Source organism: Rhinopithecus roxellana, chromosome 8 (genome assembly GCF_007565055.1).
Source record: "Rhinopithecus roxellana isolate Shanxi Qingling chromosome 8, ASM756505v1, whole genome shotgun sequence".
Lineage (NCBI taxonomy): Eukaryota > Metazoa > Chordata > Mammalia > Primates > Cercopithecidae > Rhinopithecus > Rhinopithecus roxellana.
The window spans coordinates 10900585-10926354 of NC_044556.1; the positions used below are offsets into that span (position 1 = coordinate 10900585).

General features: G+C 61.5%; 2 protein-coding genes across 5 annotated transcripts; both read left to right on the plus strand.

Annotated features, from left to right (window-relative positions):
- Positions 1-2084: 2084 nt before the first annotated feature.
- Positions 2085-11161, plus strand: CDC34 (cell division cycle 34). The gene is made up of 5 exons (XM_010387762.2): positions 2085-2473; positions 5617-5703; positions 5810-5907; positions 7172-7306; positions 10434-11161. The coding sequence occupies exons 1-5, from the start codon at positions 2297-2299 to the stop codon at positions 10645-10647; spliced, it is 711 nt and encodes a 236-aa protein (XP_010386064.1). The 5' UTR covers positions 2085-2296; the 3' UTR covers positions 10648-11161.
- Positions 11162-15200: 4039 nt separating this feature from the next.
- GZMM (granzyme M) lies at positions 15201-21309 on the plus strand. Of its 4 annotated transcripts, none has more exons than XM_030934888.1 (6): positions 15201-15316; positions 15532-15718; positions 18420-18576; positions 19680-19815; positions 20341-20604; positions 21028-21309. In XM_030934888.1, exons 3-6 carry the CDS (start codon positions 18482-18484, stop codon positions 21178-21180), a joined length of 648 nt encoding a protein of 215 aa, XP_030790748.1. In that variant the 5' UTR covers positions 15201-15316; positions 15532-15718; positions 18420-18481; the 3' UTR covers positions 21181-21309. The 4 variants fall into 4 exon arrangements, with proteins under 4 accessions (XP_030790748.1, XP_030790750.1, XP_010386063.1 ...); XM_030934890.1 differs by having other exon boundaries at positions 15532-15692; XM_010387761.2 differs by lacking the exon at positions 15532-15718 and having other exon boundaries at positions 15212-15316.
- Positions 21310-25770: the final 4461 nt, after the last annotated feature.

Consider the following 25770-nt stretch of genomic DNA (forward strand, 5'->3'; position numbering starts at 1 on the left):
ACATGCTTGCTCCTGAACCAATCATTGTAGCCCAGGGTGGGGACCCTGGAAACTGATGGGATGACCCCTCCCTGCAGCCAGGGCTTGAGGCAGTCCAATTTGAACTCATTCCCACAGAGTAGGGACCCCCCAAGCAGGCAAGTGGAATCCCCTGGTGTTCCTGGCTTCAGGGCGGTATGAGCCTGAGCCTCCCTGGGGGTCGGGGCCCCGTGGGACCCAGCTGGAGGGGCTTGAAAATCTCCCCCACCCAGGCTGGACGTGGTGGCTCACGCCTGTAATCCCAGCGCTTTGGGAGGCCGAGGTGGGTGGATCACCTCAGGTCAGAAGTTCGAGGCCAGTCTGACCAACATGGGGAAACCCGGTCTCTACTAAATACACAAAAATTAGCCAGGCGTGCGGGCGCATGCCTGTAATCCCAGCTATTCCGGAGGCGGAGGCAAGAGAATCACTTGAACCCAGGAGGCGGAGGTTGCGGTGAGCCAAGATGGTGCCACAGCACTCCAGCCTGAGCAACAGAGCAAGACTCCTTCCCAAAAAAAAAAAAGAAAAGAAAACCTCCCGCACCCACAGTGCTTCTGGGATGTGGAGTGTATGGAAGAAGAGAGATCTTCACGGTGTTGGGGCACCTGTGGGAGGGAGTGGCCCTGGTCCCCGCCTATGTGTTGATGCAGCTGTGTGTACCCAGGACATAACAACAATGCCACTGGCACAGTCCAAGGGCAGGGCCACCGCAGTCACAGGCACCACTCAGGGGAGGCTGGGTTGCCCCGTCCTCAGCACGGCCATTTCTCCCGACCAAGCTTCACGACAAGGAGCATGCGGTGTCTGGGCAGCCACTCAGCCAGGTCAGAAGTCAGGTGGGGTCAAGACTCTGGGGGGCCAGGCACAGTGGCTCATGCCTATAATCCCAGCACTTTGGGAGGCTGAAGCAGACGGATCACTTTGTTACTCCAAACCGCACCCTCGCCTTCCTTTCAAAACCTAACACACTTGAGGTCAGGAGTTCGAGACCAGCCTGGCCAACATGGTGAAACCCCATCTCTACTAAAAAGACAAAATTAGCCAGGTGTGGTGGCGCACACCTGTAATCTCAGTTACTCGGGAGGCTGAGGCAGGAGGCTCACTTGAACCCTGGAGGCGGAGGCTGCAGTGAGATTGTGCCACTGCGCTCCAGCCTGGGCGACGGGGAGACTCTGTCTCAAAAAAAAAGATTCGGGTGGGACAAAGGTCAGGCTGGGAGGAGGACACAGCCAGGCTCGGGCTCAGCTTGGGGTGGAGGCTCCGTGGGGCTGGCGCCTCTCCCGGGTCAGGTGCTGAGCCGATGCTGGCCGGGGGGAGCCTCTTTCCCAGTTTCTCTGGGGGGCAGGAGCACCTTGCCAACCTCTGATGGCTCCAGCGCCTGCACCCGGCTCACACCACATGGTGACTTCAACCGGAGACCAGGAAAGCCCTGGCCCCCTCCCGGCCCTCAGAACCCTCCCCGACCTCGCCCACTTCTCAGAGCTCCCGCTGTCGGGGGAACCGAGGCAGCGCCGCGCCTGGAAGCCGGGTCTGCAGACCCCGCCTCGCTCCCGCTCGTTCCTCCCCTCCGCGAGGTCAGCGCGCCCCAGGACAGACTTCGCGCCCGTCCCCTGTACAGACGGGGAAACGGAGGCGCGGACGCGGGGTCGCGCCGGGGGGACCGGCCTTGCCCCTCCGGCCCCGGTCAGGACCTCGCCCCGCGCCCCGTTCACCGCCCGCGGCCCCGCCCCGTGCCGGGACGTCACAAAACGACCCCAAAGCTGGGGGATCGGGCCAGCCACAGCGCAGAGCAGCCCTGCCCGCCTCCCTGCGCACAGCGTCCGCGTGCTGGTCGAGCTGGGGGCGACGGCGGCGGCCTCGGGGATCGGAAGCGCCCAGGGCTGCGCGCTCGAACCCTCCCTCCCGGCGGCGGCGCTCGGCGCGGTAGGCGGAACCGGGGCCGGGACTCCACTTCCCGGCGTGCCCCGCGGGCGGGCGCGCAGGCGCAGGTCGGGCGCGGCCGCGGCGCGCAGGCGCAGTCGGGGCCCGGCGGAGCGCGCAGGCGCAGCGGGGGGCGGGGCGCACGGGCCGGGCCAAGGCGAGCGCTGGTGGGGCGGCGGCGCCAGAGCTGGTGGAGCGCTCGGGGTCCCCGGGCGGCGGCGGCGGCGCAGAGGAGGAGGCAGGCGGCGGCCCCGGCGGCTCTCCCCCGGACGGTGCGCGGCCCGGCCCGTCTCGCGAGCTCGCGGTGGTCGCGCGGCCCCGCGCGGCGCCGACCCCGGGCCCCTCCGCCGCCGCCATGGCCCGGCCGCTAGTGCCCAGCTCGCAGAAGGCGCTGCTGCTGGAGCTCAAGGGGCTGCAGGAAGAACCGGTCGAGGGCTTCCGCGTGACCCTGGTGGACGAGGGCGACCTGTACAACTGGGAGGTGGCCATCTTCGGGCCCCCCAACACCTACTACGAGGGCGGCTACTTCAAGGTGAGCGCGGCGACCCCCGCCCGGGTCCCTGAGCCCACGAGCGACCTCGGCGGCCAGGAACCAGCTCCCTGCCCCGCGGTCCTAGCGCTGTTCCCGGGCGGGCCGCGCAGCCTCCTGGCTTGGGCTCGCTTCCCTTCTATGGCCAGGTCCCCCCACCCAGGTGTGCTCGGCCCCCTCCTCGGACGGTCTCGGGGACCTTCAGCCTCTGCTGCGGTCCCCGAAAATCCTCAGTTCCCTTGAACGCACCGTCCGGTCCCCAGGTAGTCGCCTGGCCCCCAGAGGGGTGGCCCGGGGCCCTCCCGGTATCATCTGCGCGTGGGGCTCTTGCCCACCTCTTCCCTGGGGGGACTCGACCCCGGCTGCCTCCCCCTCCGCCCCTGCGAGAAAGAGGGAGCGGAGCCCAGGCCGCCCGGCCTTTCAGCTGCCCTCCCCGCCCTCCCCGGAGGAGACAAAGAGGCCCCCCCAGACCCCGCAGCTGCTATTGTTGGGGAGCTGGGCCTGTGAGCGGGGGAGCGAGGCCAGCCTGGGGGTGGCTGGCGCGGCCACTCGCTCAGGCTCCAACAAAGGCCCGGATGAGCCTTGGCAGCCGGGACCTGCCTGGAAAGCGGCCACCCTTGCCGATAGCAGCCGGCCGGGCGCCCTGGGCTCCATCCCCGGGTTTATGTAACCTGCGTCCTCGGGAAGGCCGAGGTAGGGGCGTCCCTCCCACTGCTCCCTGCAGCTCTCCCTGGGCCCCCGGCTCCGGCCCGCGCCCCGGACCCCGACCTCAGAAGCTCCGGGCTGGTTCATCCCAGCTGGTCTTGGCCTTTCTCGGATTCCACTGAACAGGTGGCTTCCTGTGACCCAAACCCCGAGTTCTGGGCCATTCCTTCTGCCCTCTGGCGGTTTAACTCCAAGCAGTTTCTTGATGTTTTTGTTGCTGTGGGGAGCAGGGAGGCTGTTTCTGTCCAGTGTGGAAAGGACTCCGGCCAAAGCCTGGCCAGTTTTCTTGATCTCACGATCCACACGTGACCTTTGACTCCTTGTGGAGTTCAAGGACCTCGTCCTTGGGGCCAGAGGGACAAAGTGAGGGGCCCTGTGTGAGAGGTGGGGAACGTGCACCCTGTCCAGGAATCCCCCCTCCCGCCATCACTGCCTGCCAAGAGCCTGGGCACAGCCGGGCCTGCTCTGCCCCGGCCAGCTGCGGGCATGGGGCCGAGGAACCAATGCCTCTCAGACAGTGTGTGTCTGCTCTTCGGGCTAATTAATGTCTGAACCGCGCTCGCTCAGCGGCTGTGAGGGCAGCAGCCTGGTCTGCTGGGGGCGATTCGTGAGCTGATGTTCTGGATTACAGCAGAGGGTGGGACGTCCTTGGGTTCTGCATCTGGAATCCTGCGTCCCCACACAGGGAACAGAGTTTGGGCCTTGAGGTTGCCAACTGGTTTTAGCAGCCCCCTCCCCCAGCCCCTTTTGTCTGCTTGGGGGAGCAGCTGGCTGTGAGCAGGGGCGGCCCCACCTCGAGGCCAGGCCTGTGAGGCGGCTGCTGTTCTAGAAGGAAGGGATGCGGGTTTCTGACTGCTGCCCACCAGACCGGTTGCCAGGGATTGGGCAGAGCCTCCTGGACCAGCATTAGGGGATAATCCGGTTTTCCGGATTTCCTGGGGAGGGGATCTCTAGACATCTGCCGCAGGGTCAGTCCTCAGAAGCCAGCGTTGAGACACGGGGAGGTGCTGCCACCCACCAGGGCTCTCCCTTCCCCGTGTGCCTGGGAGGGCGTTGGGGGAGCATGGAAATACAGGAGCTGCTGAGTGCCCAGGGCCACCGCTGCTGCCCAGCCACTGCCTGCAGCCGCTGTTCCTTCAGGAGCCAGAGTGAGCCCTGGGGCAGGGGCCAGCAGAGAGAGCCCTCCCCAGCGGACTTGCTGTGTGCTTTTGGCAGGGGGGCTTTCCTTCTCGGAGCCTGGGTTTGCTCCGGGTAAAAGACGTTTTTGGAGGTGCTGAAAATAAGAGGCTCGTTGGGACTTAGCGGGGTTCGGTGCAGGTGAGGCCTGCACCAGGCTTGGGGGGCCCGAAGTCTTGGGGAACTGCTGGGCAGTTCTGAGCCTGAAGTTCCAGCCTTGCTCTGTGGCTGCGGCCAAGTCCCTTACCTCATGGGGCCCCAGTGAGTTCCCTGTCAAACAGAGGACACCCCCCCAAGAACCCCTGAGAGCCCTCCCTGTCCAGGAGGGACCTCGCCAACAGTTGCTCTTTGGGGGTGCTGCCTTCAGCCTCTTGGAGTGCTGAGTGCCACCAGGACCCCTGACCCAGACACCCCCGTGCCTGGCACTGGGGCCCAGCAAGGAAACAGTGAGGCTTCCTTGTTTACCTGCTGGGGCCCAGGAGGGCCGTGGGTGGCATCACGCCCCAGGCCGCAGGCCAGACAGATCTGTCACCCGGCACGTGGCTGCAGTCCTTCCTCTGTGGCCTTCCTTGCCAGCAGGCCTGGACCCCCAGGGCCTGGGTGGCCACAGGGGGCGATGCTGACAGGGAAGTCCTGCCAGGCTTCTGTGACCTGTGGGTCTGCCTACCTGACCCCCCAAGACCGGACACCTGAGGGCAGACGGCCATGCTGACTCATCCCCTCTGGTGGCCCGGGCCCCGGCAGGTGTCAGTGTTTGCTGAGTGAGCAGTCGTCTGTGCAAACCCTCCCCACACCCTGGCTGCCAAGGCCCTGGAGGGGCAGCCTGGTCTTGGGCCTCAGCTCCATCCGAGGGGAGCCTGGAGCCCCTGCCAGTCCGTTCTGTCGGCTGGTGGGTGCCCCTGGCCCGGGTCCCATGTGCCTGACCTGGGCTGCCACAGGCCTGGAGCCACTTGGGCAGCCAGTGCCTACGTTCCCCAGCGGCTGTGCTGGGCCGGGCCGCGACCACCTGGACTGCGTAGGAGCTGGAATCAGCTCAGGTGACTCGGAAAAGGCTTGAGGCAGCCTGCTGGGGACTTGACCCCAGGCCCATGAGAGTCCCTGCCTTGGCTGGGATAGGGCGTCCCTCACACACACTCTCAGGCACACGGCCCGAGCCTTACCCCCAGCACACCAGCACTGGGAGTGGGATGGCCTCAGGCACCCTGTGAGCCAGGGCAGGGCCTGGGGCTGGGCTGAACTGAGCCACCCGACTTCTGCCCCTGCAGGCGCGCCTCAAGTTCCCCATCGACTACCCGTACTCTCCACCGGCCTTTCGGTTCCTCACCAAGATGTGGCACCCTAACATCTACGAGGTGAGCGCGGCCCCCACGGGCCTCACGTACTCATGGTCCGGGACCCGCGGCTCTGGGAGCCAGTGCTGACCTCTGACCTGTTCTGACCTGTCCTTTCCTTGTGCAGACGGGGGACGTGTGCATCTCCATCCTCCACCCACCGGTGGACGACCCCCAGAGCGGGGAGCTGCCCTCAGAGAGGTGGAACCCCACCCAGAACGTCAGGTAGGCCGGCCCCACCCTCCATATCCACCCAGAACGTCAGGTAGGCCGGCCCCACCCGCTGTGTCCACCCAGAACGTCAGGTAGGCCGGGCTCCCTCTTGTGTCCACCCAGAACGTCAGGTAGGCCGGCCCCACGCTCTGTGTCCACCCAGAACGTCAGGTAGGCCGGGCTCCCTCTTGTGTCCACCCAGAACGTCAGGTAGGCCGGCCCCACGCTCTGTGTCCACCCAGAACGTCAGGTAGGCCGGCCCCACGCTCTGTGTCCACCTAGAACGTCAGGTAGGCCGGCCCCACCCGCTGTGTCCACCCAGAACGTCAGGTAGGCCGGGCCCACCCGCTGTGTCCACCCAGAACGTCAGGTAGGCCGGGCCCACCCTCCGTATCCACCCAGAACGTCAGGTAGGCCGGGCTCCCTCTTGTGTCCACCCAGAACGTCAGGTAGGCCGGCCCCACCCTCTGTGTCCACCCAGAACGTCAGGTAGGCCGGGCTCCCTCTTGTGTCCACCCAGAACGTCAGGTAGGCCGGCCCCACCCTCTGTGTCCACCCAGAACGTCAGGTAGGCCGGGCTCCCTCTTGTGTCCACCCAGAACGTCAGGTAGGCCGGCCCCACGCTCTGTGTCCACCCAGACCAGCAGGCTGGCCCCACCCACCATGTCCACCCAGAACGTGAGGTAGGTTGGGCTCCCCCACGGGCCATGGCGCCGAGGCCTGGTTTGGGACCTGCCAGCTGGCGATCCTGGGCCTCCTTGTACCTACACGGTGGGTGCTTTCATGGGGCCTGCAGCACTGTGGTGTCTGTGCGGACTCCCACCAAGGCCCCAGGCCAGCCCCACTCTCTGGAACCATGTAGATATGTCCCACCCGCCTCAGTGCTGGGGTCTTCTCCTTCCCCAGCTGTCTCTGGGTTGGTCACCACGTGCGACCTGTGCCACCCGGGCGTCGTCCCACGTACAGGCACTGGCCCATGTTGCCCGTGTGTTCTGGAGTGCAGCCCAGGCAGGACATGTGGGCGTGAGAGCAGCCCCAGGTCTGACAGAGGGGTCTGCACCTTTCTGCCCTCCCTGGTCTTGGCGTGGGAGGGAAGAGGCTGATGCAGGTCCAGCCCCTGCTGTTCTGGGGGCCTGAGACACGAGCAGAGGCCATGAGGCCAGATAAAAGTCACCTGCTGGGTGGGTCCAGGTTTCCCCGTGACCCTGAGGGCCGGAGAAGAGCCGGAAGGCTGGGGTGTCCTGGGCCACCCCACTCCAACCCATTCTCCCCGCAGGACCATCCTCCTGAGTGTGATCTCTCTCCTCAATGAGCCCAATACCTTCTCGCCCGCCAACGTGGACGCCTCCGTGATGTACAGGAAGTGGAAAGAGAGCAAGGGGAAGGATCGGGAGTACACAGACATCATCCGGTGAGCGTGGGTGGGGTGTCACGGGAGGGGAGACTCAGCTCTGGCCTGCACCCTGGCCCTGATCCCACAGCCGCCCAGCCCCGCCGTCCTGGTGAGGGTGGCGGAGCTTCCTGGTGCCCGTTTACAGGGTGCCAGTCACAGATGGAGGCCGGGCCTAGTGGCAGAGGGTCCAGCCAGGTTCAAGCTTAGCCTCTTGCCCCTTTTCCTCTTTTTTTTTTTTTTTGAGACAGAGTTTTACTCGGTTGCCCCGGCTGGAGTGCAGTGGCGCAATCTCTCTCGGCTCACTGCAGCCTCCACTTCCCGGGTTCAAGCAATTCTCCTGCTTCGCTCTCCGGAGTAGCTGAGATTACAGGTGCACACCACCACGCCTGGCTAATTTTTGTAATTTTTAGTAGACGTGGGATTTCACCATCTTAGCTAGGCTGGTCTCAAACTCCTGACCTCAGGTGATCTCCCCACCTCAGCCTCCCAAGATGCTGGGATGACAGGCGTGAGCCCCTGCCCCGAGCCTAGTGGTTAATGTTTTCATAAATTTTTCCAGACTTTTCAGTTTAACATACGTCCATGTTTTAATGAGGAAATGGGGTTGTGCTGTGTGTGCCCAGTGACTGTCAGTCAGGGGTCTTGGCCTTACTTGTGTCGGGCGTATGTCCCTGCAGGCTCTTGGCCTGGCGAGCTCTGGGGATGGCTGTGCAGCTGCCTCCTGGCGCCTTCTGTACTTGCCGTCCGCTTCACCTACGTGGCTGTGTGTGGTGACCCACGGCCCTCCCTCTCCTCCCGTTGCCCTCGTGCCCCAGAGCTGACCCCCACAGCCTCTTCTCTGGGGTGCCTGTGCTCGCATGAACGTGAGATGGGCGTGTCTGTATACGTAGGCGAGGCTTTCTTGATGGGTTGACACTTAAGGGTTCTTGCACTTCCTGTTACGTAGAGGCCTTTCTTGTCTGCTTGTTTTTCTCAGAGTGAGATTGCACAGATTTCCTTACAGAGGCCTCACCTATTTTTGTTTTTATTTTGTATAAGCAGAATCTTAAAAACGACCTTTAAAATATTGCACACATAATCCACGTGTCTTTTTCACCCCAGGACCCACGGGCATCCGGGGCACCTTCCGTCCTGCACTCGCTGGCAGCTGGTGTCGTGGGGTCGTCCCGGGGCAGCGTCCTGGTGTTGGGGGGTCTCGGCTCTGAGCAGCCATGGTGGGCGGGTCCCATGCGGCCTCCTGGGAAGTGCCCTGCAAGCACCTGCTGGCCCCTGGAGGTCACGGGGGAGCTGGCCCTGGCCGTCCCTCTGTGCAGATGTCCTCAGCGGCCCTGGCCTGGCCATCTCACCTGGCCCATGTGGCTGGCTCCTTGGCCCAGTTCTTCCCGGCCACCTCCCTGAGGCGCCTCCCCCTGAGATCCCAGCACAGAAATAAAAGCCACACTATTTTTATCCCTCAAAACTCCCTGCGGACCAACTCACGTGCCCATGTGGACTGCCGTGCTCGCTGCTTTCCGCCTGTTTTAAATCTGTGTGTGTGTGGGCCTTGTGGCAGCCCGAGTCCCACTGAGCTGTACCAGGGGGGCTGCCATGGAGCCCGGCCAGGTCAGGGATGGTCCTTGGTGAATAGCACCGCCAGACGCTCCCCCAGCTCATGGTTCATGCTGGCGGTGTACCGGCTACACCTCCGCGGCACAGGTCAGGTCACACCCTGGCCCTCCCCTGCATCTCCCCACGGCCACCACCCGTGCAGTGCCATCCTCAGGGCACCCGTCACCCGCCCAGCCCGTCAGAGAGCCCGGAAGCAAAGCATGGAATCTGCCAGGTCCCATCGCCCAGGGACGTCCCAGAGGCCAGACGTCTGCCCTTCATGCCTTGTGCATTCCCATAGGAAGCGCTGGGCTTGTGGGCTGGGCTTGGGGGTGTCTGTCCACTCCGGACCTGCACACCCCGGTAGCAGCCAGGCCCAGAGCCGTGCCTGATCCGTGATAGGGGCTCAAGGGCCAGGTTGGAGTCCTGAGGCTGCAGCCTTGTTCCTGTTTTCTGTCAAATGGGGTCAGCATGCAGCCCGGCCCTGCTGTGCCAGCCCTGGACGCACCCGGAAGCCCCTTTGCTGCCAGTCCTGGGGGGACGTTCTTGACGTGTGTCCTGGAGGCGGAGCTGGGGGCAGGCCCTTCGTAGGGCCTGGTGTACACGGTGCCCTCCAGAAAGTCTGAGCTAACGTAGCCTTCCTTCCTGCCAGGGGCCAGGATGGCCAGGCCCCCTGGGTTTAGAATCCTGGCAAGGCTACGGAGAGGCTCGGGCCCTTTCTGCATTTCCCGTCTCACCTGTGCTGGTTCCTGGCTCCAGGGATGGTCCTGCCTCCTGTCCGTGGCCCTCCCAGCTGCTTCCTTTGCTCCTGCACTCGGAAAGCCTTGTGCCCCGAGTGGGGCTGCCCAGGCACTCCCTGTTGCCCGGCATTGTTCCTGCACCCCGGAAAGCCTTGTGCCCCCGAGTGGGGCTACCCGGATGCTCCCTGTTGCCCGGCATCGTTATTTTCTCCTAGCTCTGCTGGGTGCCTGTGGGGTGTGCTTCAGGGTGGGGCGGGTGGGTGTGACTGTGCTGCGCCCGTCCGGCCTCCCCCTGCACCTCCTGCCCTTCCCTAGCCCCTCCGGTGTCATTTCTCCCCTCTGGACCTCCTCACGCACAAGGCTGTTTCCTAAGGGGTCGCCACAGCCGGTTTTTTTTTTTTTTTGAGGCGGAGTCTTGCTCTGTCGCCCAGGCTGGAGTGCAGTGGCCAGATCTCAGCTCACTGCAAGCCCCGCCTCCCGGGTTCACGCCATTCTCCTGCCTCAGCCTCCCACGTAGCCGGGACTACAGGCGCCCGCCACCTCTCCCGGCTAGTTTTTTTGTATTTTTTAATAGAGACGGGGTTTCACCGTGTTAGCCAGGATGGTCTCGATCTCCTGACCTCGTGATCCGCCCGTCTCGGCCTCCCAAAGTGCTGGGATTACAGGCGTGAGCCACCGCACCCGGCCGACCGCAGCTGTTTTAAGAGAAACCTGAGTGCTGCGATGAGCGTCGGACCCGGGGGAGGGGAGAGGAGGGGACAGGGCAGGGGCCGAGTCCAGGCACAGAGGTGGCGCCCTCACCCGCCCTGTCCCCCCAGGAAGCAGGTCCTGGGGACCAAGGTGGACGCGGAGCGTGACGGTGTGAAGGTGCCCACCACGCTGGCCGAGTACTGCGTGAAGACCAAGGCGCCTGCGCCCGACGAGGGCTCTGACCTCTTCTACGACGACTACTACGAGGACGGCGAGGGGGGCGAGGAGGCCGACAGCTGCTTCGGGGACGACGAGGATGACTCGGGCACGGAGGAGTCCTGACCCCGCAGAATAAACACGCAGAGTTTACCTCACTAGGGCCGGACCCGTGGCTCCCTCGACGACAGACTACCTCACGGAGGTTTTGTGCTGGTCCCCGTCTCCTCTGGTGGTTTCGTTCTGGGCTCTTTTTCTCCTTTCCCGTATTTGTTCTGGGTTTTCATGTGCTTCAGAGAAGAGGGGCTGCCCCACGGCCGCTCGCGTCACTCGGGGCTCAGTGGACGGCCAGGGTGGGAGAGCCCCGCGCACCTCTCCTCTCGGGAGGGGAGTTGAGCCCCGACTTCTGCTGGGGCCCCCTAGCTTCCGGACTGGCCGTACCCCGGAGGAGCCACGGGGGCGCTGCTGGGAACGTGGGCGGGGGGCCGTTCCTGCCACTGCCAGCTCGGACCCGGGCCCGCCTGTCAGCTCCAGGGCCTGGAGCCACGTCCCAGCACCAGTGGACGGATTCACCGTGGCCGACTCTTCTCTCTGTTTTGGTTTGTTTGAAATCTAAATAAAACTACTTTATGAGAGGCCAGAGAAGCTCTGCTTGGGAGGGAGAGGCAGCCTCCAGGTCCGTGAGTGACTGCACACGGCCAGCCCCACGGGGACCCTGGCTTCGCCAGGCGTGGATCTAGGAGGCCTGTCCTGGGAGGCACGGGGAGCAGCCGGGTCCCGCGGTCTGTACGCTCCTGTGACTTGGGTCAAACAGGCCTGGGCAGCGTCCCCCAGCCTGCGGGACAGGGGCGGCCAGAAAGCCCCCCGAGTTCCTCCCTGCGACCAGGCGCATCTAGTGAGACAGGAGCTGCCTGTGCAGAGCAGACCTGCGGGGCCTGAGCAGGCGTCCAGCGAAGCTTCGCCCCAGGGCCACAGAAGCCCCCATCGGCGCTCCGGCGGCTCCGGCTCCATCCAGGCAGACCCTCAGTGGGGGGAGCCGTGGCCCTGGGCACACAGGGCCGGCGCCTCACGTCCTGGCGTTGAGAAGTCCCCAGCACCATTTTCTCTCGTGTCATGGAGGAACGCGTGGCATTTCCCTGCCGTCCCGGGGCGCACCGCCTTCCCAGAACCTACCTGTGTTCAGCTCTGCGGCAGCTCCTGGCCACCCAAACAGCCGTGCAGGGGCTGAGCCAGGGCTGAGGAGCTGTGAGGATGACATTTCCCACCAAGTTTGGACAGAACGTGGGGCCGCGTGGGTCAGAGCCTGGGTGGCCCCTGCCAGGTGGGTGTGGGGTGCGGAAGGGTACCAGGGCTGACCCGTGAGGCCCCATGGGGCCTGTGGGGTGCGTTGCCCGCCACCTCTGAGGCAGGCCCTGGCCGCACCTTGGCAGATGGGACACCTCTCCCAGGGGCTCTTTCATTCAGCCCGAGGGTGTACGTGCGGCGTTGGATCCTCAATAGACCTCACCCAGCCATCTTCGTTTCTGGCTTTTCTGACACCCAGAGGGCTGGCGTCCACCCAGGCCAGGGCCCGGCCCATCTGAGGCAGGTTTGAGGGGAGTCTGGCTCGATGGTACCGGTGCCTGCAGCCTCCACTGCTCCCCTTGTAAGCCCGTCTGTTGACTTCATCCACTGGGCACTGCTGTGTGGCTTGGCAGTGAGCTCAGCCAGGTCCTGGACCCCTGCATGGGAGCCCAGGTGTGTCACCTCCAAGCACTCAGCAGGTGCCGACATGTTCGGCCGCCACAGTGGCAGAGCAAGATTCGCCACGGATGTAACCTGTGGCCGGGCCGTGGGTCCCACGATGTAACTTGTGGCCGGGCCGTGGGTCCCAGGGATGTAACCTGTGGCCGGGCCGTGGGTCCCAGGGATGTAACCTGTGGCCGGGCCGTGGGTCCCACGATGTAACCTGTGGCCGGGCCGTGGGTCCCACGATGGAACCTGTGGCCGGGCCGTGGGTCCCAGGGATGGAACCTGTGGCCGGGCCGTGGGTCCCAGGGATGGAACCTGTGGCCGGGCGGGGATCCCAGGGAGTGTGCTGTTCTCTCCTCTCCTCCCCACCCAGCTCCAGGCTGAGCTGCGCTGCTGCCCCTTGTACCACGTGAAGGTCCCTGGGGCGGCATCACCTGACTGCACCACTGGCCCCTTGGCGTTCTCAGGCCAGCCTGAAGGACGAAAGGCCCTGGGGTCTCAGCAAACCACGGCCCTCAGGACCAAACCTGGCATCCGCCCCTATTGTGAATAAAGTTTTATTGGCACAGCCACACCCAAGTCTCAGGATCATCCATAGCTGCTTTGTTTTGTTTTGTTTTGGAGACTTTGGAGTCTCGCTCTGTCGCCCAGGCTGGAGCCCAGGCTGGAGTGCAGTGGCCGGATCTCAGCTCACTGCTACCTCCGCCTCCCGGGTTCACGCCATTCTCCTGCCTCAGCCTCCCGAGTAGCTGGGACTACAGGCGCCCGCCACCACGCGTAGCTAATTTTTTTTTTGTATTAGTAGAGATGCGGTTTCATCATGTTGGCCAGAATGGTCTCAATCTCCTGACTTCGTGATCTGCCCACCTCGGCCTCCCACAGTGCTGTGATTACAGGCGTGAGCCCCTGTGTCTGGCCTGTTTTGAAAAGGAGTCTCACTGTGTTGCCCAGGCTGGAGTGCAGTGGCGCAATCTCGGCTCACTGCAAGCTCCGCCTTCTGGGTTCAAGTGATTCTCCTACCTCAGCCTCCCAAGTAGCTGGGACTAGAGGCATCCGCCACCACGCCCGGCTAATTTTTGTATTTTTAGTAGAGACAGGGTTTCACCACGTTGGCCAGGCTGGTCTCGAACTCCTGACCTCAGGTGATCCACCTGCCTTGGCCTCCCAGAGTGCCGGGATTACAGGAGTGAGCCACCGCACCTGGCCCTCCCCCCCCCCACATATATATATATATGTGAAAACCCACTTGGTTTCACAATTTTTTTTTTTTTTTTTTTGAGAAGGGATTTTGCTCTGTTGCCCAGGCTGGAGGGCAGTGGCGTGATCATAGCTCCAGTGATCCTCCCACCTCAGCCTCCTAAAGTGCTGGGGTTACAGGCATGAGCCACCATGCCCAGCCTAACCATTTTTACTCTTAAGTATATCCACACTATGTTTGCAGCTTATACTCAAAAATTATTTGTTCTTTATTTGAAATTCAAATTTCACTGGGCATCCCTATTTTTAGTTGCTAAGTCTGGCCATGCTGACGCGGACGGACCTGCCTCCTGGGTTGTTAGGATTGGATGAGATAGAACACATGAGCATGCTCTGTGACCCACAGGCTCCCTAAACTCACCCTGGCCTGGCCATGATCCACAGGCTCACCCCGGCCTCGCCATGACCCACGGTCTCCTTAAACTCACTCTGGCCTCGCCCTGCCAGTGGGAGCCCCCAGACCGTGGGGCACAGCAGGTGAGTGCAGCCTTTGCTGATCTATTTCTTCCAGCCACCTCACCTTTATTTTTATTTAATTTTTAAAATTATTTATTTATTTGAGAAGGAGTCACACTCTGTCGCCCAGGCTGGAGTGAGGTGGCGCAGTCTCGGCTCACTGCAGCCTCCGCTTTCCGGGTTCAAGTGATTCTCCTGCCTCAGCCTCCCAAGTAGCTGGGATTACAAGTGCCCGCCACCGTGCCCGGCTAATTTTGTATTTTTAGTAGAGACGGGGTTTCTCCATGTTGGCCAGGCTGGTCTTGAACTCCCAACCTCAGGTGATCCGCCCACCTTGGCCTCCCAAAGTGCTGGGATTACAGGTGTGAGACACTGCACCCGGCCTAAATTTATTTTTGAGACAGGGTCTTGCTCTGTCACCCAGGCTGGAGAGCAGTGGCACAATTACGGCTCACTGCAGCCTCGACCTCCTGGGCTCAAGCGATCCTCCTGCCCCAGTCCCCCAAAGTGCTGGGATTACAGGTGTGAGCCACTGCCTCTGGCCAGTATCTTTGTTCATGAAAACCAAAAACTAGAACAGCCCAAATATCCGTCCGCTGGTGAATGCATAAACACAGCGTGGTCCATCCACACAATGGAATACGAGGCAGCCATGGAAAGGAGCAAGGCTCCGACACAGGCCGCAGCCTGGATGCACCTTGAGAACATCACGCTCAGGGAGAGATGCCAACGCAACAAATCCTGTGTGATTCCACTCCTGGGAGGTCCCTAGAATCTGATTCAGAGACAGAACGTCGTGGCTGGGTACAGTGGCTCACGGCTGTAATCCCAGCACTTCAGGAGGCCAAGGCGGGTAGATCACCTGAGGTCAGGAGTTTGAGACCAGCCTGACCAACATGGAGAAACCCCGTCTCTTCTAAAAATACAAAATTAGCCAGGCGTGGCGGCGGGCGCCTGTAATCCCAGCTACTCGGGAGGCTGAGGCAGGAGAATGGCATGAACCCGGGAGGCGGAGCTTGCAGTGAGCCGAGATCGCACCCCTGCACTCCCGCCTGGGCGACAGAGCGAGACTCTGTCTCAAAAAAAAAAAAAAAAGGTGTTACTTTTTCAGGTGCGATGATGGTAGTGTGGCTTCATCTCGAGTCCTCTTTGAGAATCACTTTCTAAAATGCTCCTGGGTGGAGGGTTTCGGGTGTGCAGCGGTGGGCGGGGCTGTGACTGTCGTCTCCCCCACAGGAAGCGCGTGTGGGGAGGCCGGGGCCGGGGCCAGCACCTACACTGGGTCTCCACAGCGGCATGGAGGCCTGGGAGTCTTCACTGCTGGTGCTGGCCCTGGGGGCCCTGTTGATAGGTGAGTGGGAGCCAGAGTGCAGGGGGGACACTGGATGGGAGGGGTGGTCCTGGGCGCTGGCATCCTGGGTGTAAGAGCGGAGATTCATCCTTGTTTGGAGGGGGACTGAGGCCTGGGGCGACCTGAGCTCCTCACGCTTCACCTTGGGCGGACGTCTCAGGACTGTGGGGGGGGGTGCGGTGTCCACCGGCTCACCCCGTCCATCCTCCCGGCAGCACCCAGAAGGCAGGGGCCACGCTCACACCCAAGGTGCAGAGGCAGGAACCTGAGACTCAGCGAAGGAGATACTGACCTAGGACCACCCAGCTGGGAGGGCAGAGCCGGCACTCGATCCCCGTCAGCTGCCTCCAACCACCAAGGGCTTGCCTGGGACTAGGTGCCCAGCAGTCAGGGACGAGGGAGGTGGGTGGCGGCTCCCCTGCATTTCGGCTGGACTGAGTGACAGGGGCTCTTTGATGAGCTGAGGACCCAAGAAGGTGGGCAGAGGTGGGAATCCAGCCTCAGTCATCATCGTCCTTCCATTCTTCTTTCCTTCCACCCACAGGTCTATCCTCCCTCCCTCCCTTTCATCCCCCTTCCTTCCCTCCAACCGTCCACGCATATCCATCATCCCTCCTTCGTCCCATTCTTCCACCCACCCATCCATCCCTCCTTTCAACCTTCCTTCCATCCCTCGCTCCCTCCCTCCACCCATCATCTTCCCTCCCTCCTTCCTTCCATGTATCCACCCGTCCATCCATCATGCTTCTCTCCTTCCTTTCCTCCCTCTTTCTCTCCTTCTTCCCATCCATCCATCAACCTTTCCTCCTTCCATCTCTCCTTCCTCCCTCCCTGTGTCCCTCCTTCCTTTCTCTCTTCTTTCCGTGTGTCCATCTGTATTTGCAGGGCTCACACTGTTCTAGGCCTGCCCTCCTGTCTGGCTGGGAGAGAGAGGCCAGGCACAAGGCTGTGTGCCAGTCTCTGGGAGGGGCTGGTGCTAGGAGGCCAGCAGAGCAGAGGAAGCAGGAGGACGAGAGGGCAGGTGGAGGGCTGCTGCAGGAGACAAGAGCAGAAACCAAGGGAGGAAGCCGCTGGGGGAAAGGCATGCAGCCAGCTGGGTGGGACGGGCAAAGGCCCCAGGGTGCAGGCAGCTTGCAGGCACAGCAGGGGCCTGTGTGACTGGAGAGGGGAGGAGGGAGAAGGTGGTTGCAGGGCCATGTGGATTTTTTTTTTTTTTAGACAGAGTTTTGCTCTTTGTCACCCAGGCTGGAGTGCAGTGGTGTGATCCTGGCTCACTGCAACCTCCACCTCCTGGTCTCAAGCGATCCTCCTGCCTCAGCCTCCCGAGGAGCTGGGATTACAGGTGCCCACCACCATGCCCGGCTAATTTCTGTATTTTTAGTACAGGCAGGGTTTCTCCACGTTGGCCAGGCTGGTCTCCAACTCCTGACCTCAGGCTGTCTGCCCACCTCAACCTCCCAAAGTGCTGGGATTATAGGCGTGAGCCACCGCACCCGGCCCCCAAGCAGGGACTGGATTTTCAAAGCATGATGGGGATTCAGAGAAAGATTTTGGGCTGATTTACATCACATTATGAAGTCGATCCTTTTAAATTCATGATTGGTATAAAATAATTTTTGTATAGTTTTATTAGGAAATCATTTATGCACTATACAATTTACCTATTTAAAGAGTACACTTCTTGCCAGGCGCGGTGGCTGACGCCTGTAATCCCAGCACTTTGGGAGGCCGAGGCAAGTGGATCGCCTGAGGTTAGGAGTTTGAGGCCAGACAAGTCAACGTGGTGAAACCTTGTCGCTACTAAAAATACAAAAAAAATAGCCGGACGTGGTGGTGGGCTCCTGTAATCCCAGCTATTCGGGAGGCTGAGGCAGGAGAATCGCTTGAACCCAAGAGGCGGAGCTTGCAGTGAGCTGAGATCGTGCCCCTGCGCTCCAGCCTGGGCAACAGAGCAACACTCCATCTCAAAAAAAAAAAAAGGCCAGGCGCGTTGGTTCACACCCATAATCCCAGCACTTTGGGAGGCCGAGGTGGATGGATCACAAGGTCAGGAGTTCCAGGCCAGCCTGATCAACATGGTGAAAGCCTGTCTCTGTCAAAAATACAAAAATTAGCCAGGCGTGGTGGTGGGCGCCTGTAGTCCCAACTACTCGGGAGGCTGAGGCAGGAGAATTGCTTGAACCCAGGAGGCGGAGCTTGCAGTAAGCCAAGATGGGGCCAAGATGGGTGACAGAGTAAGACTCCGTCTCAAAAAAAAAAAAAGGTTTTTTAGAAACTGGGTCTTGGTCGGGCACAGAGGCTGAGGCAGGAGAATGGCGTGAACCCCGACAGGCGGAGCTTGCAGTGAGCCGAGATCACGTCACCGCACTCCAGCCTGGGCGATAAAGAGAGACTCCATCTCAGCCGGGCGCGGTGGCTCAAGCCTGTAATCCCAGCACTTTGGGAGGCCGAGACGGGCAGATCATGAGGTCAGGAGATCGAGACCATCCTGGCTAACACAGTGAAACCCCGTCTCTACTCAAAATACAAAAAAATTAGCCGGGCGAGGTGGCAGGCGCCTGTAGTCCCAGCTACTCGGGAGGCTGAGGCAGGAGAATGGCGTAAACCCGGGAGGTGGAGCTTGCAGTGAGCCGAGATCGCGCCACTGCACTCCAGCCTGGGCGACAGAGCGAGACTCCGTCTCAAAAAAAAAAAAAAAAGAAACTGGGTCTTGCTGTGTTGCCCAGGCTGGTCTCAAATTCCTGGCCCCAGGTGATCCTCACTCCTCAGCCTCCCGAAGTGCTGGGATCACAGGCGTGAGCCGCCCATATCTGGCCTGATGTGCGTTTTGAAGGACTCCTCTGACTGTGGACTTGCCTGGGCTGTGGGGCCCAGTGGGGCCTGAGAAGGTCCTGGAGAGGAGAGGGCGTTTGGGAGGCGACCTCGGGGGAGCATGATGAGGGGCTTAAAGATGAAGGGCGGCCCCCACATGGAACATTGGGGACTTCATTAGGATGGCACATCTGCTTGGGGTCCTGGGCCTCTGAGCTGGGCAAGGACAGTCGTGGCAGGTGTTAGGGCGACATGTAGCCCCAACCTTGCTCTTTGTCCCCCACCCTGGCAGGCAGTTCCTTTGAGACCCAGATCATCGGGGGCCGGGAGGTAATCCCCCACTCGCGCCCATACATGGCCTCGCTGCAGAGAGGCAGCTCCCACCTGTGCGGGGGGGTCCTGGTGCACCCAAAGTGGGTGCTGACAGCTGCCCACTGCCTGGTCGAGCGGTGAGTACCCTGCCCTGCCCGCCCCCAGAGGTCCAGGGAATCCATCCGACGGCCCCATTCTCTGCAGGGGGTGGGCTCTGGTAGATTTAGGCCAATTGTGGGAGCCCTCTCCCCTCCCGGTGACGGCCTAGGCAGATTTAAGTGACCTGCGGCTGTCGGACTCCTGGAGATTTACTCCCTGCGACAGGCACCGGCAGGGAATGCTCCTTCCCCGCTGCAGCCTGCGTCAGAGCCTGGCTGCTTTCACGGCTGAGCCACAGTTCTGATGTGGACGGAGTGCATTGTGTCTGTCCATTCACCCGCTGATGGACCCAACTTCGTCTGGGGCTTCTGCTCTGAGGAAGGAGGGTCAGGTGGGGGGTGTCTGCCACCTGTGGCCAGGAGGACGAAGCTGGCCTTTGAGAGGGGCTCAGGAATCGACCTGGTTCCCAGGGATCAGGAAGCTGCTAAATGACCCATCGTGGAGTTGTCCTACCTCAGGACTAGCCAGTCGTACAGAGCCCAGATTAAGATGGTCAAAGTAACAAAAAGGGATCTGCTGGCTTGTGTAACTGCAAAGTCTAGCAGGAGGTCTAGCATCAGGTGTGGCTTGATCCAGGTGCTCACAGGAGGTGCTCTGGAGCCCGTCTGTCTCCCAGCTCTGCTGCCCTGCCAGGAAGCCTGTCTCACAAGGTGGCAAAGATTGACCCCCTCAGTCCCATGGAAAGAGATTTTGGCTCTCTCTAGTGGGGGCACACTTAGGAGGATTGGCAGGTGTCAACCCCTGTACAAATCACTGTGGTTGAACCTGGAGCTCCAAGTGAAGGGAATTCCCAGGGCTGGTTTTCCTGAAGCTGTAGGCTTGGGGTTGGATTTTTGGACACACAGCCCTTGCCTGGGGCCAGGCCCAGGCAGAAGTCTGGGGTAGGGGTGAGAGCAGGGAGGACTTCCTGGAGGAGGTGGGTTGAGAAGACCCAGGGAAGGACTGGCCAAGCCAAGGCCTGTGAGGGGCAGTGGCTGTGAGTGATGGCCGTGGGCGACCGGCACAGTGGGGGCTGGGATTGTATGTGGCGGGTTGTCCACGCTGGGCCAGGCTGCAGCACCCTCATCCCGTCTGTCCCCAGGACGGCCCAGCTGAGGCTGGTGCTGGGGCTCCATGCCCTGAGCCGCCCCGGTCTCACCTTCCACATCAAGGCGGCCGTCCAGCACCCTCGCTACAAGCCGGCCCCTGCCCTGGAGAACGACCTCGCACTGCTTCAGGTGTGCAGGGATGGGACAGGGAGAACTGAGCACCCTACTGTCCCCCACAGGTGCCCCCTTGCCTCCTGCTGCCGTCCCCTCCCCCCACCAGGCCTCCTCCCCATCTGCTGCCCCCTCCCCCTGCTGCTGCCCGCTTCCCTCGCTGCCGCCCCCTCCCCCCACCGCTGCTCCCTCCCCCCACCGCCCCTCCCCCTCCCCCCGCAGTCGCTCCTCCCCCCGCAGTCGCTCCTCCCCCCGCAGTCGCTCCTCCCCCTGCCGCCCCTCCCCCGTCTGCTGCCCCCTCCCCCCGCTTCCCCACCTGCCGCCCCCTCCCCCTCCCGCCCCCCCGCTGTTGCTCCTCCCCCCCGCCCCCCCCCGCTGTCGCCCCTCCACCCACCGCCCCCTCCGCCACCCCCCTCCCCCCGGCCGTCCCCTCCCCCCGCTGCCGCCCCCATCCCCCCGCCATCACCTCCCCTCGCTGCCCCTCCCTCCGTCCCCCGCTGCCGCCCCCTCCCCCTGCTCACCTGCCCCTTCCTGTCACTGTAGCTGGACGGGAAAGTGAAGCCCAGCCGGACCATCCGGCCCCTGGCCTTGCCCAGTAAGCGCCAGGCAGTGGCTGCAGGGACTCGGTGCAGCATGGCCGGCTGGGGGCTGACCCAGCAGGGCGGCCGCCTGTCCCGGGTGCTGCGGGAGCTGGACCTCCACGTGCTGGACACCCGCATGTGTAACAACAGCCGTTTCTGGAACGGCAGCCTCTCCCCGCACACGGTCTGCCTGGCGGCCGACTCCAAGGACCAGGCTCCCTGCAAGGTGATGGGCGCCCGGGTGGGGCCGGGGGAACGAGGCTGGCGGGAGGGGCCGGGGCCAGGACAGTCACCCGGGCAGGCCACTGGCTCTCCCGTTCCTGGGGAGTCCTGCCGGGGGCTGGGGGGCGGGGACCACTGGCAGGGGCCCGGTTTCTCAGGTGCAGAAACTGAGGCTCAGGGAGGTTTAGCAGCGCGCCCAAGGCCACAGGGCCGGGAAGCAGCAGAGCTGTGGCCTCTGCTCCAGCAAGGATGATCCGGGGTGGGAAGAAGGAGCTGTGTTCACAGGGCCAGTGGGAGGTGGGAGGGGACGCGTGTGCGCTGGGGCAGCCCCTGTGTCTCCTTGAGCCCAGGGATAACAGACCCAGCCCTGCTCCCCTCGTCCTCTCGGCGGGCGCAGAGGCTGAGCTGCAGTGTGTCATCCCCGCAGGGTGACTCGGGTGGGCCCCTGGTGTGTGGCAAAGACCAGGTGTTGGCCGGAGTCCTGTCCTTCAGCTCCAGGGTCTGCACCGACGTCTTCAGGCCCCCTGTGGCCACTGCTGTGGCGCCTTATGTGTCCTGGATCAGGAAGGTCACCGGCTGATCCGGCCTGATGTCTTGGGGTGACCGGGACTGCCTCGCTCTTTCCACAGGACCCTTCCCCTCCAGGGTGCAGCGGGGTGGGTGAGGACAGGTGGGAGGGACAGGGAGGGACCAATAAATCATGATGAAGGAATGCTCAGAGCCTGAGTCCCAGCCCACCTCTGTCCATGCTGGCTGTGCGGCCTCCGACAAACCTATTTCCCCGGGGGTTTTATTATTATTATTATATTGAGATGAAGTTTCGCTCTGTCGCCCAGGCTGGAGTGCAGTGGTGCGATCTCGGCTCACTGCAAGCTCCGCCTCCCGGGTTCACGCCATTCTCCTGCCTCAGCCTCTGAGTAGCTGGGACTACAGGTGCCCACCACCACGCCCGGCTGATTTTTGGTATTTTTAGTAGAGACGGGGTTTCACCGTGTTGACGAGGCTGGTCTTGAACTCCTGACCTCGTGATCCGCCCGCCTTGGCCTCCCAAAGTGCTGGGATGACAGGCGTGAGCCACCGCGCCCGGCCCTCCCCTGCTTTAAAAAGGGAGGTTGTGACTCCCAAGGCTTCTTCCAGGAGGGGGTGGCGTTGGCCAGAATGGGAGCGGCCGCCAGGTCTGCAGGCCAGCAGGGTTGCGCCCATCCTCCCCCCTTCCCGCCGCTCCTGGGGCTGGGCCTTGAACAGCGTAGCGGGGTCTTCTTTTTTAGTAACAGCGTCATCAAGGTACAACTCACAGAGCAAAGGAGTCTCCCTGCAAACTGCGGTTCGGGGGCCTTTAGCACCTTCACAGAGCTGGGCAACCACCACCGTGAGGTGTCATCCCAGCACCCCGAAAACAGGCCCGTCTCTACTGTCACCCCAGCACCCTGAAAACAGGCCGCATCCCAATGTCATCCCAGCACCCCAAAAAGAGGCCCCGTCCCCACTGTCACCCCAGCACCCCGAAAACCAGCTTGTCTCTACTGTCATCGCAGCACCCCAAAAGAAAGCCTGTCTCCACTGTCATCCCAGCACCCCAAAAGGAAGCCCCATCCCCATTGCCATTCCAGCACCCCAAAAAGAGGCTCTGTCCCCATTTTTATCTCAACACCCCAAAAGAAGGCCCCATCCTGTCATCCCAGCTCCCCAAAAGGAGGCTCGTCCCCATCAGCCGTCACTCCCCGTCCCCTCCCCAGCCCCGGTGCCCACATGTCCCGGTCCTGTCTCTGGATGGGCCTGTGCTGACATTTCATGGAAACCAGAACACGCCGCGTGTCCTGTGGCGTCTCCCTCAAGTGGCACCACCGTGCGGTGGCCTGGGTCCGAGCGGGGCTCCTGCTCCGGGGGCTCGAGCTCCAGCTCGTGGGGGGCCTCGCTGCGTTTGTGGGTGCACATCGGGGCAGCTTCGTCTGCGTACGTCTGTGCGAAGCTTTGCTGGGAGCCGCCTGTGCGTTTTCATGTGGATCTACGGCTCCTTCCTCCCTCCGGATTAGACCCGTGGGGGTGGAATCTCGGGCTGTGCAGTGATTCTGTGTTTCAGCGCCGCGCTGTTTTCCTGCAGAATCTTTTAGTTTCACTACCAACACTTCTTTTCTTTCTTCCTTTCTTGGAGATGGCGTCTCACTCTATCACCCAGGCTGGAGTGCAGTAGCATGATCTCGGCTCACTGCAGCCTCCGTCTCCAGGGTTCAAGCGATTCTCCTGCCTCAGCCTCCCGAGTAGCTGGGATTGCAGGCGCCCGCTACCACGCCAGGCTAATTTTTTGTATCTTTAGTAGAGACGGGTTTCACCATGTTGGCCAGGCTGGTCTCAAACCCCTGACCTCGTGATCCGCCCGCTTCAGCCTCCCAAAGTGCTGGGATGACAGGCGTGAGCCACCATGCCCGGCCTCAAACACTTTCAAACACAGTGGAGTCGGACATACAGCACGATTGTGGAGTTTACTGCATCCAGGGTCCCTCCTGTGTTTGATCCCAGCGCGGGTGGGCAAGGCGACTCCCCCAACACCTGCCTGTGCGCATGCCAGCTGGGGCAGGGCTCCCTCCTCTACTGTCCTCCCCTCCCCTCCCTCCCTCCCTCCCCTCTCCTCTCTTCCTCTCTCTCTCTCTCCCCTTCCCTCCCTCCCCTCCCCCTCCTCTCTTCTCTCCTCTCCTCTCTTCCTCTCTCTCTCTCTGTCTCTTCCCCCCCAATCTCTCCCCTCCCTTCCCCTCTCCTCTCTTCTCCTCTCCTCTCTTCTCTCTCTCTCTGTCTCTCCCCCTCCCTCCTCCCTCCTTTACCCACTTCCCTCCCTCCCTCCTCCCTCCACCTCCCTCCCTCCTCCCTCCTTTCCCTCTCTCCCTCTTTCCCTCCCTCCCTCCCTCGCTCGCTCCATCTCTGTCTTGCACTTTGGAACACACAGGGGCCTGGGCAGATCCAGGTAGGTGCCCTGCTGTGTGGTGACAGTGTAAACACACAGGTGTGCCTCGAACCCCTCCCAAGGGCTGCAGCACACAGGTCCCTGGAACCCCTTCAGGGTCGTGGCTAACATTGACTTTTTGCACCTTCTGTGCAAACGCAGTGTGGAAGGAGGAGTGTGTGGGAGGCGGCGGCTCAACCTTGTTTCCCACCCAGGGGACCCAGTGGACGCCTGCCTTGGTGCCTCCCCTTCTCCTCCATCTGTAACCCAGATACCCAGAGTGGCATTTGCAGATGAAAGGGCCAGTGCTTGCTTTGCTTCCTTTGGTTGTGCAAAAGCTTTGTTTTGTTTTGTTTTGTTTTGAGAAGGAGTCTGGCTCTGGGGCCCAGGCTGGAGTGCAGTGGCGTGATCCCGGCTCAGTGCAAGGATGCACGTGGTTCTTCCAGTAATCTCAGCTCACTGCAACCTCCACGTCTTGGGTTCAAGCGATTCTTGTGTCTCAGCCACCTGAGTAGCTGGGTTCACAGACACGCAGCACCACGCCCAGCTAGCTTTGTTTGTATTTTTAGTAGAGACTTTAATAGAAACACAGGTTTCACCGTGTTGACCAGGCTGGTCTGGAATAGCTGACCTCAGGCAATCTGCCCGCCTCGCCCTCCCAGAGTGCTGGGATTACAGGCAGAGCCACTGTGCCCAGCTCATTAATGGTTTTTCGTTTTTTGTTTTTTAATTTTCTCTGTAGACAGTTCTCTGTCGCCCAGGCTGGAGTGCAGTGGTGCAATCTCACCGCAACCTCCGCCTCCCGGTTTCAAGTGATTCTCCTGCCTCAGCCTCCCAAGTAGCTGGGATCATAGGGGTCCACCACCACGCCCAGCTAAATTTTTTGGATTTTTACTAGGGACCGGGTTTCACCATGTTGGCCAGGCTGGTCTCAAACTGACCTCAAATGATCCACCCGCCTCAGCTTCCCAAAGTGCTCAGATTACAGGTAGGAGCCACCATGCCCAGCCGCGTTAATGTTTTAATAAACTTAATTTTTAGAACCATTTTCGGTCTGCAGGAGATATGTGGAGGTGGCATGGGTCCCGGCATCCATAGGACACCCCGTGTCCCCACCCCTGGGCTCCCGGCCGCTCCCCCCTCCAGTCAGTGGGAGTCACAGCAGATGAACTCACAGGGATGCGTGATCATTAACTCCTAAGGCCCACGCTTGGCTGGGATTTCCTCAGTTTCTCCTAACATCTCTTCCTGCGCAGGGTCTCACCCAGGACCGAGCCTGGCTTTTGGCCGCAGCCTCTCCTCGGTGGCCCCAGGCTCCCACCATCTCTCAGAATTCCACGTCCGGAGGCCGGCGGGTCAGGATTTATGCAGATTATGGGTCTGGGCACCCACACCCGTCAGCCATCTCATGTTTTTCTCATGATTGGACTGGAGTCCGTGTTTCAGGGAGAGGCAAGTGCATTTTTAATCTTTAACTTTTTTTTTTTTATGTTATTTTTTTAGAGAGTCCTGGACTCCAGCAATCCTCCTGAAGGATTACAGGTGTGAGCCACCGCGCCTGGCCTACTCTTTAACTTTTTATGGCGTCATAGGCAGGGGAAGTTCCCAGATAATCCGTGAAGGGCGGGATGACTCACAAACCGGGCACGCCCCTGTTCCTGACGCCTGCTTCCAGACACAAGCCCCTGCCCCAGAGCCCCTCCCCAGCCAGGTACCCAAGTCCAATCTCTAACCCCAGAGATGGGCCTGTTTGGGTTCTTTTTTTGTTTTTTGTTTTTTTTAATTTTTTTTTTTGACATGGAATCTCGCTCTGTCGCCCAGGCTGGAGTGCAGTGGCACGATCTCAGCTCACTGCAACCTCCGCCTTCCGGGTTCAAGGGATTCTCCTGCCTCAGCCTCCCAAGTAGCTGGGATTACAGGCGCCTGCCACCTCACACAGCTAATTTTTGTATGTTTAGTAGAGACGGGGTTTCACCATATTGGCCAGGCTGGTTTTGAACTCCTCACCTTGTGATCTGCCTGCCTTGGTCTCCCAAAGTGCTGGGATTATAGGTGTAAGCCACCACGCCCTGCCTGTTTGGTTTTTTTAATTGTTTATTCATGGCCGAGCCTGGTGGCTCACGCCTGTAATCCCAACACTTTGGGAGGCCGAGGCAGGCGGATCACAAGGTCAGGAGATCAAGACCATCCTGGCTAACAAGGTGAAACCCCGTCTCTACTAAAAATACAAACAAT